General features: G+C 41.8%; 1 protein-coding gene and 1 long non-coding RNA gene across 2 annotated transcripts; one reads left to right on the plus strand and one right to left on the minus strand.

Annotated features, from left to right (window-relative positions):
- Positions 1-980: 980 nt before the first annotated feature.
- Positions 981-1,678, minus strand: LOC132538598 (uncharacterized). The gene is made up of 2 exons (XR_009549940.1): positions 1,491-1,678; positions 981-1,182 (listed from the first exon to the last, which is right to left on the minus strand). It is a non-coding gene; the product is annotated as an uncharacterized LOC132538598 (long non-coding RNA).
- Positions 1,679-1,750: 72 nt separating this feature from the next.
- On the plus strand, positions 1,751-12,792 carry SUB1 (SUB1 regulator of transcription). Its single transcript, XM_007530504.3, has 5 exons — positions 1,751-1,855; positions 4,696-4,768; positions 7,014-7,133; positions 10,844-10,952; positions 12,470-12,792. Exons 2-5 carry the CDS (start codon positions 4,697-4,699, stop codon positions 12,547-12,549), a joined length of 381 nt encoding a protein of 126 aa, XP_007530566.1. The 5' UTR covers positions 1,751-1,855; position 4,696; the 3' UTR covers positions 12,550-12,792.
- Positions 12,793-13,669: the final 877 nt, after the last annotated feature.

A 13,669-nucleotide genomic window follows, 5' to 3' on the forward strand; every position in this document is an offset into this window, starting at 1 on the left:
CTGTGTGGATCCCAAGCCAGTGATCTATGAATGATGTTATAAATATCCAAATGGTCCTTGGCAGATAAAAGGTTCCTCATCCCTGCCATAGATAGTTTGCTCCATTTTTGGAATGGCAAAAAAAAAAAGGGGGGGGGATTATTTTGTTTGTTTATTGTTGTGATGTGATGCTACAAACTGCTACAGCTGGGTGACCTTTCCCAGCCAGGGCCAATTTTCTCATTCTTCCATTCTAGAATGGGAAAGGGTGAGAAAGAGGAAGAGGCAGAGAGGAGAGACACTACATTGACAATCCACCATCCATGGATCTCCAGGGCCATTCAAGGTGCCCTGAGGGGCATGCACATGGTATAGTATATGCACTCTACTAGATCAGTTCTTTTTTTACTTTTTATTTATTATTTGTTAGATAGAGACAGAAAAACTGAGAAGAGAGGGGGAGATAAAGAGGGAAAGAGAGAGATACCTGCAGCACTGCTTCACTTCTCATGATCCCTCTGCAGGTGGGGACCAGGGGTTTGAACCTGGGTACTTGGGCACTGTAATGTGTGTGCTTAACGAGGTGCACCAGTGCCTGGCTCCCCTGGTGAGTTCTCAGCCCCATGTTTTTTTTTTTTCACTCCACCGCACACCAAAAAAAAAAAAGTCATCTGATCTGACACTGCATGAAGTGGGAGTGGGCTAGCGTTCACATCCTAGCTCAGCATGAGCACTGAATTAGGTAAGGTAGGGCTTGACTCACTCCCTGCAATTTACTTAACCTTGGTGACCTAGGCTTCCTCATCTATAAAATGGAGAAAATAGCCCATCCATTGGAAAGTGATTCTCATATATATATATATATATACAAATAATCTTTTAGCTATAAAGAACAGATTGCTGGAGGTTTGGATCGTTTTTCCCTTTTATGAACTACCTCAGAATCTCAATTTAGGCACAGGTCTTCTGCAAAGAATAAATTTCTTTTCTTCTCTTTCTAGATTTATTTATTAATGACAAAGAGAGAACCAAAGCATCACTCTGGCTGGGCGTGATGCTGGGCGTTGAACTAATGACCATATGCACCAGAGCTGAAGCCTTAGTTCATTGTGCCACTTTCCAGGTCTCTGCAGAGTCCTTGCACAAACCAGATTTTGTGACTTCTGTTTGCTTCCTTTGGATAGTGCCAATCAGATTCACCTACTGGGGAGTAAAGGGGAAGAATCAATTATGGGAACATGGGTCATCAATGTTGATCTGCCTCAATAATGGGCTGTTCATTTTAATAGGAGGAATATCTACTGAATAAGTGCACATCATCATGGTGTTCATTCATATTTTATTCATTCTCTTACTCAGCTCAGATCCAATCTTCCCTGCACCTCACTTTATTTTTTATTATTAATTTAACAACAATTTTTTTAAAAGCAGAACAATACTTAGCTCTGGTTTATGGTGGTGTTGGGGATTGAAACTACATTCACCTAATTAAAAATAAAATATTTACTTACATTCAATTTTTTAAGAGAAGAGACAGTGAGCTAGCAGGAGAAAGCAGCCTGCAGAGCACAGTTCTGACATCCTGGGGCACCAGCCAAGCAAGTTTCAGTCTCGGACAGAACAATTTACTTAATCTCTCCTCCTCTCCCCTTCCCTCTTTTCCTGGCGTCCTCATTTTCCTGGCTAGCTTGTGGGACGACTGACGGTCGGTCCCTTTAAGGCCCTGGAAAGGGTCTGAGAAGGGAGGCCACGGTCTGTCACGTGACCCACCGCGGTTTAAAAGCAGGCGGGGCCTGAGCCTCCAGGTTGCCGTCACTTCCTCTCCTGTCATTCGCGAGGCTGGGCGCTGGAAGCACTTCGGCTGCAAGAGCGGAACGTGAGTGAGCGGGACCCCGCCCCCCCTCCCCCCGGACCCCCGGCCCCGGGCCCCCGGCTCCAGCCCGGCCGTGAGCGGTCCTCGGCCCTCCGCCCTTCCTGGGCTACGGCTGTGGGGAAATGGCGGTGCGACCCGGCCCGGCCTCCCCCTGCCGGCCTCAGCCTCTCAGGGCTCTCTTCTCGGTCCCGGCCCCGTGCACGCGCCGCGCGGAAACGGCGGGCGCGGCGGCCGCGGGGAGGGCGGGGGCGCGCGCGGGGCCTGTCCTGAGATTCAGGTGGGGGAGGCTCGGGGTGGGGGAGGGGGCGCCGCGAGTGGAGAAAATGGCGCTTGGTGCAAGGCCCTCCTCTCCACACCCGGCCTGCCCTGCTCCCCGCCTTCCGCGCCCCCGTCCCGGGCCGCGGCGCCGCTTCGGGCTCCGAGCAGCCTCCCGCCGCCGCGTGACCTCCCCTCGCGGCCTTCGGTGCCGCTCCCGCGTGCCCCGAAGTCGGGGCCCCTGGGGCCTAGCGCGGTTCTCGGCTAGATCCGCCGTCCCCGCCTCCCGCCTTCTCCCCCGCCCCCACCTTCCCCCTCACCCCCTCCCACCACCTTCTCCCACCCCCCGCCCCCCCCCCTTCACCCTCACCCCCAGCCCCCCATCAAAGACCTGAGCTGCTGCGGTTTCGCTCCCGGTTTCTGTCCACACAGCTCGCATTTGCCTGCTCGGTCTCCTGCCTCAATTAGTAGATGACTTCCCCTGCCCACCTTTTATTTCTTAGATTTCTTTAAACAACAGCAAAGGCTCATTCAGAGAAAAGTAAACACGCAATCCCTCCCCCTCAAAAGAGGTTGACTATAGTGACCCTTTTTTCTCTCCTCTCCTTCTTTCCTTCCTTCCTTCCTTTCCTTAATTTAGTGAATGGGTCTTTGGGCTAAACGCGAAGTGGCTCTTGGAAATGATCTTCGGCCCCAGGCGCCTCTGGTTAACAGATGGCAGAGTTATGCTTGACCGTTTTTTTTTGTTTTTTTTTTAAGAGCGGAAAATAGGCTGTGTTCAGTTTAATTACCTTGAAAGAATGTTTCCTGGTATTATTAGCCAGCAGTAAAGAGAAAAGCAAATTGATGGGGGGGGGGCGGCGGAGGAGTAACAAAACTAAAGTGGAAAAAGCGGCTGTGGAGGCTCTTGCCACCCTCTGCATTTTGCTAGGTTCCAAGATCCACAGGGTTTGAGCTGCTTGAATTCAGCGGCAGGAGGGCGGCCGATTTTCACCTTGGCCTCCTGCTGTGGGACACACTCATAGCAGTGCTGATGCAGCCTAGTTTCCAGAGCTAGAATATTTTTCATTTATTGAGGAGGAAATGAAGCCTTTTTCCCCTCACTTACTCTGTTGTGTTGTATCTTTTGGGCCACTTAGGACATACAGAAATTAACAGGACTATCTCTTCTGAGATAGAGATGAGAGGATAAGATACTTGTTTTACACAGAGCAGAACCTGGACCGGGTTTGGTGTGCTGCACCTGAGTAAAATGCTCTGGGGCGGTTGGGGGCAGTTCAGGTCCTGGAACAGGATGGCAGAGGACCTAGTGGGGGGTGTACTGTTGTGTGGAAAACAGAAATATTACATATGTGCGAATTACTGTATTTACTGTTGACTGTAAAAATCAATCCTCCAATAAAAATTTTAAAAAGATACTTGTTTTAATAAGGGTCTTGCCTTCATTCCTAGGAACTGCATACCTTTGAATTCCTAGAAATAGGGGGTTTGGGCTTTTTAAAAAACAGGGCTTATCGCTGTAAAGCTGCAGACACAGGGAAACCTCTATGGATGGGGGTTCTCTTGAACAAGAGCCATGGGAGGAACTTGAAAAATATTTTGCAGATTGTTCACCATTTAGTTACGTTCCTGATAGTGTAAATTGCAATGAATTGCGAATTACATGTAACATTGTTGACTCTGAACTAGCACCTGTGATTTTGGTGGCATGGCCAGGGAGCCAAAAATAATTAAAAACTACTGAATTACAAGAAATATTGTTGAAGTGGTAGAATTAATTAGATACCAGCAGCTTTGAAATACAGTTATTACTCTTGTTTTTTAAATGCTTAGCCCAGTTCCTGTCGTGGCTGGTTGTGTTATGTATCATGAGTGAGAATTGTAAAGCTGTACAGAGAAGAATATTCATATTCCAGGTTTTAACAGTGATTGCTCTCAGCTGCCTCCTTGCATGTTGCACTCCCCATAAACATTTAATTCTGCTAAAATGAGGTATAAAATAATTCATTGGCTTGAGAAAGATTTAAGTGTGGGAGTGTGAGATGTGTGATATTTGCTTCTCAGGCACAGAACTCACTCTGCATGTTTTGTTTTCAACTTGGAAAAGCAGATACTAACTTTAAGCGGAGCTAGGGATGTGATTCAGTGGGTAGCAGTGTTTTGTTTTCCCGAGGTCCTGGGTTCTATCCCTAAGACTACATGTAACTGAGCAGTGCATTGGTCTCTCACTCACACAGTGATTTGTCTTTTCCCTTTATTTTATTTTAATTTTGAATGGAGACAGAAATTGAGAGGGAGGAGGAGATAGATGGGGAGGGAGACAGACACCTGCAGCCCTGCTTCACCACTCATGAAGCAGGTTAGGATCAGGAGTTTGAACCTGTGTGTGCTAAACCAGGTGTGCCACTGCCTGGCCCCTTTTCCCCCTTTATATCTTCAGCTTTATGTAGTGTAACAGCAACTCAGTATCACACAAATGGTAGAATAAACCATGGAACATGCTGGATTTTTTTATTTGTGGAAGAGTGAAGTTGAAGGTGATAGAATAGTATGCAAATAATGATTTACATACTGCATTTTTCTTCCAGAATGCCTAAATCAAAGGAACTTGTTTCTTCAAGCTCTTCTGGCAGTGATTCTGATAGCGAAGTTGACAAAAAGGTGACTTCCTGTACCAACTCATTTCATTGCTACCTAGTTCAGTTAGTATCACCTACATCTTGTTTCAGAGGACTGCAAGGCATGTGAGAATCTTAAAGTGAGAGCCTGGACAGGTGTTTCTGAAAGTGTGGGTGATCCCTGGACACCTTGACTGAATGAAGTACCTGGTGCTTATTGTTTACACTCTGAAAGGCCTCAACCTGATTGGAGGGCAGACTTTAACAAGTCTCCTGTTAAAAATTTTTACAAACCCCAAAGCTGCAGTACTACCGTACACTCTGGAGGAATAGCATTAGAGTGGTAGCAGAGCCACTGTTTGTGAAATTAGAAATCACTCTAATTTGTGTAGTGATTGTGTGTAGAGGTCGGACTAGGTTACCTGAATTCCTTGGGATATAGATGTCAACATTTTGCTAACATTCCACTAGAATGACTTAAAAGTATAAGTTTCAAGTGTAGATAAACATTTTCTCTGCCCCTTGTGGTTAGTCTAATACCCAGTGTTTTATGAGTCACATGAAACTGCCTATTTTGTTAGAATATGACTTTTTCAGTACTAGGTGACAACCATTGCTGATATGGATGCATTCTGCTTAACCAAGTGCCTCACGGCACAGTGCGGGTTTCTCCTGTGAATAACTGTCCGTTCTTGCTAGAAAGCTTTTACTTAATTGCCTGTAAGTTTAGCAACGCTGTTTAAAGAGAGAATTTAAATGAGAACTTTGGAAGTGAACCTTTATAGGGAAGTGCAGAATATAATGTCCCCTTGAAATAAGTCCTCAAAGTATACTTAGCAGTGCTCCAGAAAGAAATGCCTTCCAGCAACTTGAGACTTTCCCTAGTTGCAGGACATGCATACTCAGGACTCAGGGTTTGACTCTTCATACTGCGTATGCAGAAGTAGTCTGGCTTCTCTCATGAAATAAAATCTTTGACTTTTTACATATTGCACCATTTGAATGCTTTCAATTGACAAATTTTAATTCACTTTTGTTCATGAGGCATGCACCAGTCTAGAGGGACTATCCAGTGTTTGATGTAAAGAATCACTGTTTCCTGCTTACTGAGCTGTTAATTTTCCTATGTCCAAATACTGTTGTTAGTCTTGTTAGGTACTTACATCACAGAATCCATTTTCCATCTGTACATTGTATTTCACCCAGAGTCTTGTAATTTAGGAAGATTACAACTAGTCTGTACTTTTTGCTAAAGAACATGACTGCCCTCTGCTGTTTGGGTTAGAAACTATTAGTTTTCATAGATAATTATTGGCTCTTTGAGATTTTTTTTTTTTTTACCCAAAACTGCTTTTATAGCATTGCTTTGATTTTTTTTTCTTTATATTATTATGAAGTGTTTGAGTTATTTATTTCTGGCATCTGCTAGAAAATAGGTTTGTTGCTTTTGTTACCTACTCATAAATTCTGTCAGAAAAATTAAATTCAGGGGGTTGGGCGGTGGCGCAGTGGGTTAAGCGCATGTGGCGCAAAGCGCAGGGACCAGCGTCAGGATCCCGGTTCGAGCCCCCGGCTCCCCACCTGCAGGGGAGTCGCTTCACAGGCGGTGAAGCAGGTCTGCAGGTGTCTATCTTTCTCTCCCCTCTCTCTCTGTCTTCCCCTCCTCTCTCCATTTCTCTCTGTCCTATCCAACAACAAAGCAACGTCAACAATGGCAATGATAACCGCAACAAGGCTGCAACAACTAGGGCAACCAAAAGGGGGAAAAATGGCCTCCAGGAGCGGTGGATTCATGGTGCAGGCACCGAGCCCAGCAATAACCCTGGAGGAAAAAAAAAAAGAAAAGAAAAATTCAAATCACTTGTGGTATAAGTATTTACAACAGAGAAATGTAACAGTGATTTTCTTCCTGATCAGTATATTGTCTCTGTGAAAAACAAATAACTGAGTTAGTGTAGCTATGGTTCCAATTCAAAAGCAATAGGTTACCACCACCCCCCTTCTTTTTCTTTCAAAGAAATCATGTGAGATTTTGATGTATAAAATGACAAGTCTTACTCATACCAGCTATTGTTTGAAGTATTTTTGTTAGGGTCTGAGAACAGTTTGAACTAATAGATAAGATACTAGTTTTATAGAAAATTGCTTGTGAATGTTTTTATCCTTCCTTAATATTTTGTCATTTGATTCTTTAATTCTAAATTTATGGAATCTTTTGCCTCGAGGTATGTTTTAATTTGTATGCAAATTCTAACACTATTCTTTCTTAATATTCACATTCTTCTAAGCTAAAGAGGAAAAAGGTTACTCCAGAGAAGCCTGTAAAGAAGCAGAAGACTGGTGAAACCTCAAGAGCTCTGTCATCCTCTAAGCAGAGCAGCAGCAGCAGAGATGACAACATGTTTCAGGTAATGTGGATTATTTCTCAGAGTCAGAGGAATTAGAACTTTCTGACTTTTTTTTTATCAGTATCTGTTAGTGCATAATGGTTTAAAGTAAATGACCTTCTTGACTACAGATGCCTATTGACACTTAGTAACAGTCTAGTAGGAATGAAAGCAGTTTATCTGTTAGATTACAGTTAAATTCTTAGACCTCTGTTTTTGCATTATTCAGAAGAAGGTAAATGTAAACAACACTGAACCAACATAATACTGAGAACTGGACATTTAGAAAGCAGTTTGAAGGAGGTAGGTATAATAGTAGACTGAAAAGTATAAGATACTATATTACTCTGTGACTTGGTGTGTGTGTGTGTGTGTGTGTGTGTGTGTGTGTATAGTTTGAGTAAGAGGAAAATGAAGTTCATTAGAGGACATGATAAAATCATGAGAGGACTAGTATATGTCGTTTTCGCCGGGCTGGCTTCACAGGTGGGAGACATAGATGACCAGAAACTCATGGCTGAGCTGAGAGCACAGTTTAATCTTTATTTACGAGCGGGCAAGCAGTCCAACAACTTAATACCACACAATGTGCTCCTCTATCTCTCTCCTGCCTCAGCGTCAGGAACCAAGGAAGTACCTAGGATAGGGGCCGGGGAGAAACAAGAAGCTCTAAAAGCCAAGGACTCAACCAAAATCTCCTGGAGGCAGGGGGAGTGACCAAACCAATGTAACAGAATGACCATGTAAATAGACCACAACTTCAAGCAGTGTAACAGAAGGGATCCCAGAAGCAGAACTAGAAGCATACCAACAAGTATAGCTTTGGTTTCTTATCTTGTTTTAGGGAGATGTATTATTGGCATCATTGTACAAGAATGATTTGTAGGAAGATGCAGTGGGAATAAATGGATGCAGGTGAGATCTCTTAGGTAATTATAGGCTGTAATCTATATTTGAGGTAATAAGCACTCACTTTTTCCCAAAGATTTGATGGGAGTGTGGGCCTGTGGAGACAGGCCACCTGGCTGGTCTTACTGTTCTAGAGCTTCTGGGTTTGATCCACTCCACCTCATTAGAGCATCTTGGGTGGCAGTGGGGTGGAGATTCATGGATAGTGTTGGTGCAGTGATGCTTAGCTAGCTCTTTTTTTGTCTAAATAAAAATTAATACATTGGGCCTGGGAGGCTGCTCTGAATATGACACATGCCTAAGGCCTTGAGTTCGTCTCTAGTGCTGTATTGAAAGAAAAAAATAGTAATGATTAGAAACTACAGGTTTTAGAGTACAGAACTTAAATGCTTGAGGCCTCAGGTTCAACCCCTGCCACCACTGTGTGCCAGAGCTGAGTGGTGGTCTGGTTGGTTGTTCTTTCACAGAACACTAACAGAACTTTAAAAAAAGAGACTGCTTTGCCATGTGTGGCGCACACCATTTTGAAAGATGTTTAGTGATATGTCCTCCCCTTTCCCTTCTGCCTCTTAGAAATTACTGATAAGGGAAAGATGAACAAGGGGAATCAAACAAATGAAGACTGGCTTTAAATTTGAGAGCGGTGTATTTTCAACATGGAGGGAATTGTGCAAACACCTTAAGGTGGGGGGAAATGGATGGTGCAGGGACTGTAGAGCTCTTGGAGTCTGGAAAGTCTCCCTGAGAGTCTGGGCATATCTATTTGGTCAGGCATGTTAGGGGTCAGATCTTGCAACGCCTTCCTGCTGAGAGCCTATTTCTGTGGGTTTGAATTTTAATCTAAATACAGTGGCAAGTATTTTGAGGGTCAGAATGAATTTTAAATTGCAGGCTTTGTTCCTGGGTCAAATGAAGGGCTGCCTTGCAATATTTTAACTTAATGTTTTATAGTAAAGGTAGGAATTTTAAAGTATAAACTCAGACATAAGAATTGATGCCGATGAGTGGGAGTTGAAGACACTCACTCACTCCTAGTGGATCATCTCTATAAAGAATGGGATGTGTCCTGTAAGTAGGATACACTGGTGGGAGAAGAGAATGGGAAACTAAAGGAAAAGAAACAAGAAACTCAAGACGAGAACAAATGGTTTGAGGATGAAGGGAAGATGGAAGCACTTCTTCTTCGAGCGTTTGCCCTTCTTCTGTAGCCAGTCAACAGCGTCAGGTTGAGCCTGATGTAAAGTTTCGAGACCTCCTTTGAATCTGGGAGGTGGCAGTCAAGAGCACTAAGTAAATTTTACTACAACAGTGGTTTTTCCAATGAAAGGGAAAGACTAAGCCATTAACTATAGTCAAGTGCAGTCTGGTAGATGCACTTTAAGCACACAAAAAAACAGCTAACTTTAAGTCAGTGAGATTAAAGAGTAGGTTAAGAATGAAGTATTAGTGGTTTTGGCTAGAAAGTGTGGTTTCTTAATTTAAGTGTTTAAAATAATAGCATGAAAAGTGGAAAGCGCTTACTGACACTATGTTGAATAAATTTAGCCTTTTCCTTCACTGAGAATATTTGTAGTTTGTGTTGACCAGCAGTAGGTTTTTGTGACAGTTTTGGAGTTATCAGTTTGAGACTGAGTGAAATGTGTTAACATGTTTGAATAGAATGCCTAGGAGGAAAAGCTTTCTCATGTTATAGTTGACTGGAACACTGGATTCTTAATGTTCTGAATGTTTCCTACACTAGTATAGTGAGTAAAGCTATGGATTGCTGTTGGTTGCATTTTGTACTGCAAATTTTGCTTTGTAATTATTTCTTTTGTGAAAAACACCTCACACTATCCTACTCAGTTTTAAGCATACGGTGATGTAAAGTGTTTTCACATTGCTTCAAAATAGATCTTTAGAACTTTTAAAAAGAATATTGCATAATGTTAAATAGTAATTGTTTCTTCCAGTTAGCCTCATGATAACCATCATTCTATGGAGTCATGTGTTTGTGACTGGCTTAATTCACATTGCATCTTGAAGGTTCATCCATTTTTGTATCACATGATAGAATTTTTTGGTATAGATTTTCTGAAAGATCTATTTATCCATCAGTAAGTGAGTGATAGAGAGCTGGGGCATCATTCTGGCACATTCTGTGCCAGAAATCGAACTCAGGATTTCATAATTGAGAGTCCCAACACTGTATCCACTTACTCCCTTTCTCCCTTTCCTCTAAATGTGTGTGTCTGTGTGTGTGTGTTTGTGTGTGTGTGTAATATGGAATGTCAAAAACAGTGGGAAAAGACTGGTATTTCATTTTTAAGAAGACAGTAGTATTCTGATGTGTATATTGGGGTGTGTGTGTCCATTGGTGTACATATTCTGTTGTGTATGTCAGTGTACAGATAGTGCATTTTGCTTATCTGTTCATCTGATGGACATTTGAATTGCACTTGTCTCTGCTGTTGTGAATGATGTTCCTGTGAGCAGGGGTGTGCAAATAAGTAACTCTTCAAGGAATTCTTTTGTTTCTTTTAGGTATTTGCCCAGAGGTAAGATTACTTGATCAGATCATAGCTGGTTCTGTTTTTAATTTTTTGAGGAATCGGCATACTGGCTTTCATTTTGGTTGCACTGCTTTACTAGTGATTTCTTTAATTTAAAATTGATCAGAAATGTGGAGTTCCACTTCTGTAAAGAGATACATTATGTGATACTGTCTTTGGTTATATGTTTGAATTGTTTTCCTCATGATTATACATGGTAAGTTATGACTACAAATATTGATGCTGCTATTGAAAAGGATACTTTTTGATTTTTTTTTTTTCTCTTTGCAGATTGGGAAAATGCGGTACGTAAGTGTTCGAGACTTTAAAGGGAAAGTGCTAATTGACATTAGAGAATACTGGATGGATCAGGAAGGTGAAATGAAACCAGGAAGAAAAGGTGAGTTTTAATTTCCTCAATTTGGTCCTAATATTTCATCGGTTCATACTGTTAGTATGACTTGGATTTGAACCCTCCCTAGCAGCATAATACCAGAATACACTTTAAAAATGTTAACCATGGGAGTCGTGTTGTAGTGCAGCGGGTTAAATACACATGGCGCGAAGCACAAGGACCAGCGTAAGGATCCTGGTTCGAGCCCCTGGCTCCCCGCCTGCAGGGGAGTTTCTTCACAGGTGGTGAAGCAGGTCTGTAGGTGTCTATCTTTCTCTCCCATCTTCCCCTCTATCCATTTCTCTCTGTCCTATCAATGACATCAATAACAACAACAATAATAATTACAACAACAATAAAAAAACAATAAGGGCAACAAAAGAGAAAACAAATATAATAAAAAAAATGTTAAGCATTATAATAAGTTCTTTGTGGACCAATATTATTGCCTCTAGGGGTATTGCTAGGGTTCAGTGCCTGCACTATGAATACACGGCTCCTAGTGGCCATTTTTTCCATTTTATTGGATACAACATAAAAAAATGGGAGGCGGGGGTGGGTGTGCTGTAGCACAGTGGGTTAAGCGCACATGATGCAAAGTGCAAGGGCCAGTGTAAGGATCCTAGTTCGAGCCCCCAGCTCTCCACCTGCAGGGGGTTGCTTTGCAAGTGGTGAAGCAGGTCTGCAGGTGTCTTATTTTTCTCTGTCTTCCCCATCTCTTGATTTATTTCTGTCCTATCCAACAACAGCAGCTGTGACAACAATAACAATAACTACAACGAACAGAACAACAAGGGCAACAAAATGGGGAAAATGCCCTCCAGGAGCAATGGATTCATAGTGCAGGCACTGAGCCCCAGCAATAACCTTGGGGGGACCAAAACAATTGAGAGAAGAGGGGGAGAAAGAGGGAGAGAGAACAATAGACACTGCAGATCTGCTTAGGGAACCCCAGGGGCTTGAACAGAGATCCTTGTGTTTTCTACCATGTGTGCTTACCCTGGTAACCAGTGCCCACCTCTCCCCACCTCCTGTGGACTTTTTTTTTTATATATAATATTTTTTAAAATTATCTTTTTTTAGTGGCTAGAGACAGAAATCAAGAGAGAAGGGAGAGATACAGAGGGTGAGAGACAAACACCTGCAGCACTGCTTCACCACTTAAGAAGCTTTCCCCCGGCAGGTGGGGACTCCCGTGGACTTTTAAAAGTAAAATGAGTGCTTCTGGAATAACTTAGCCATTCACTGAGAGGTCCTCTGGAAACTGAGCAGATGTTAGAACCACCAGCTGTGGAAATAGTTATCACACCAAATCTAGGCCTGGCTGCTTTGTCTGCTAATTTGCGTTTGTGAGATATATCTGCTCCTCATTTATGCTCAGAGTCGTAGGGATTAAACCTGACACAGTTTTGGAAGTAAAAGTAAATATAGATAGTAAAAGTTTATTTGCTCAATGAAATGGTGTTTAAATTGGAAACAAGAAAATCCTCAAGCTAAAATCAATATTCAAAACTTGGTTTTAGGTATCTCTTTAAATCCTGAGCAGTGGAGCCAGCTGAAGGAACAGATTTCTGACATTGATGATGCAGTAAGGAAACTGTAAAATCAGAGCCATATAAAGTCTGTACTGTTCTTGTTGTTTTAATCTATCTTTTTACATTGGCTTTTGTTTTCTAAATGTTTTCCAAGCTATTGTATATTGGACTGCTGAACAATTTGTAAGAGGAATACCTTTTTTTTTATGTGCTTTATTAAAAATGTCATGAGTGAAGCTAATTGTCAGCTTTGTTATGGAGGAATTGCTTTGTGCTCATCATCTAGTGTAAAATAAAATCAAGTAACACAATCTTAGCTGTTGTGGCCTTCTTTGATCAGGAGTGCTAAGGCCTAAAGTGTATAGACATTTTGATTTCAAGTCAGCATTTACATTCAGAAGGATTTGTATTGCATTAAAATTGTAAATTTTTGGTTTGTGGGATCTTTTACTTACATGTTTTCTATCAATAAATGTCTAGAATTATTTGATTTTTTTCCCCCACCCCCTGTGATAGTTCACTCCCCTCTATTTTCTTTATTTAATAACTTTGTTAACATTCAGTTTTTGTTTCACTTTTTGCTCTTGAGTATGTATGCTAATTTGGAAAGTGGGTAGGTAAAGATTTTAGTGATCTCAATAAAGTACTTATAATTAAAATCATGTAGGGAAACTACACTCATTCTACTGTTTTAAATATTAGCAGATAGCTTGATAAACAACACGGCTTATGAAATCTGAGCAAGTTAGCGTATACCACTTTCCTTGTAGTGTTCTGTGTAGTTATTACCTTAATGTGTAGTCTGCAGAAAATAATGACTTAAGTGTCTGATTTACTTTCACCTAAGCACATTTACCATGAGATGTCTATAAAATCAGATATTATTAAATTAGACTAGGATTAAATAAAAATTGTGGAAGCTTACTGGCTTAACTTTTTATTTTATAACACTACGTATGGATTATGTATAGCCAGAGATACCACTGAACTTGACTGTCATTACAGCTTCCCCGGTCAATTTTTAAAAGAAAGAGCAAGTGAACATATATTGTGTTTTTTGACCATTGCTTCAGTAGACTTGATTCTTAGTCAGTTAATGGACTGGCCAGTGAGAGTCCAGACTTGATATGTTGCTAAGTTTTAGCAGACATAGTGAAGTGGTGATTATTGAACCATGCTGATGAAGTA

The sequence above is a fragment of the Erinaceus europaeus genome, chromosome 5 (genome assembly GCF_950295315.1).
Source record: "Erinaceus europaeus chromosome 5, mEriEur2.1, whole genome shotgun sequence".
Classification (NCBI taxonomy): domain Eukaryota; kingdom Metazoa; phylum Chordata; class Mammalia; order Eulipotyphla; family Erinaceidae; genus Erinaceus; species Erinaceus europaeus.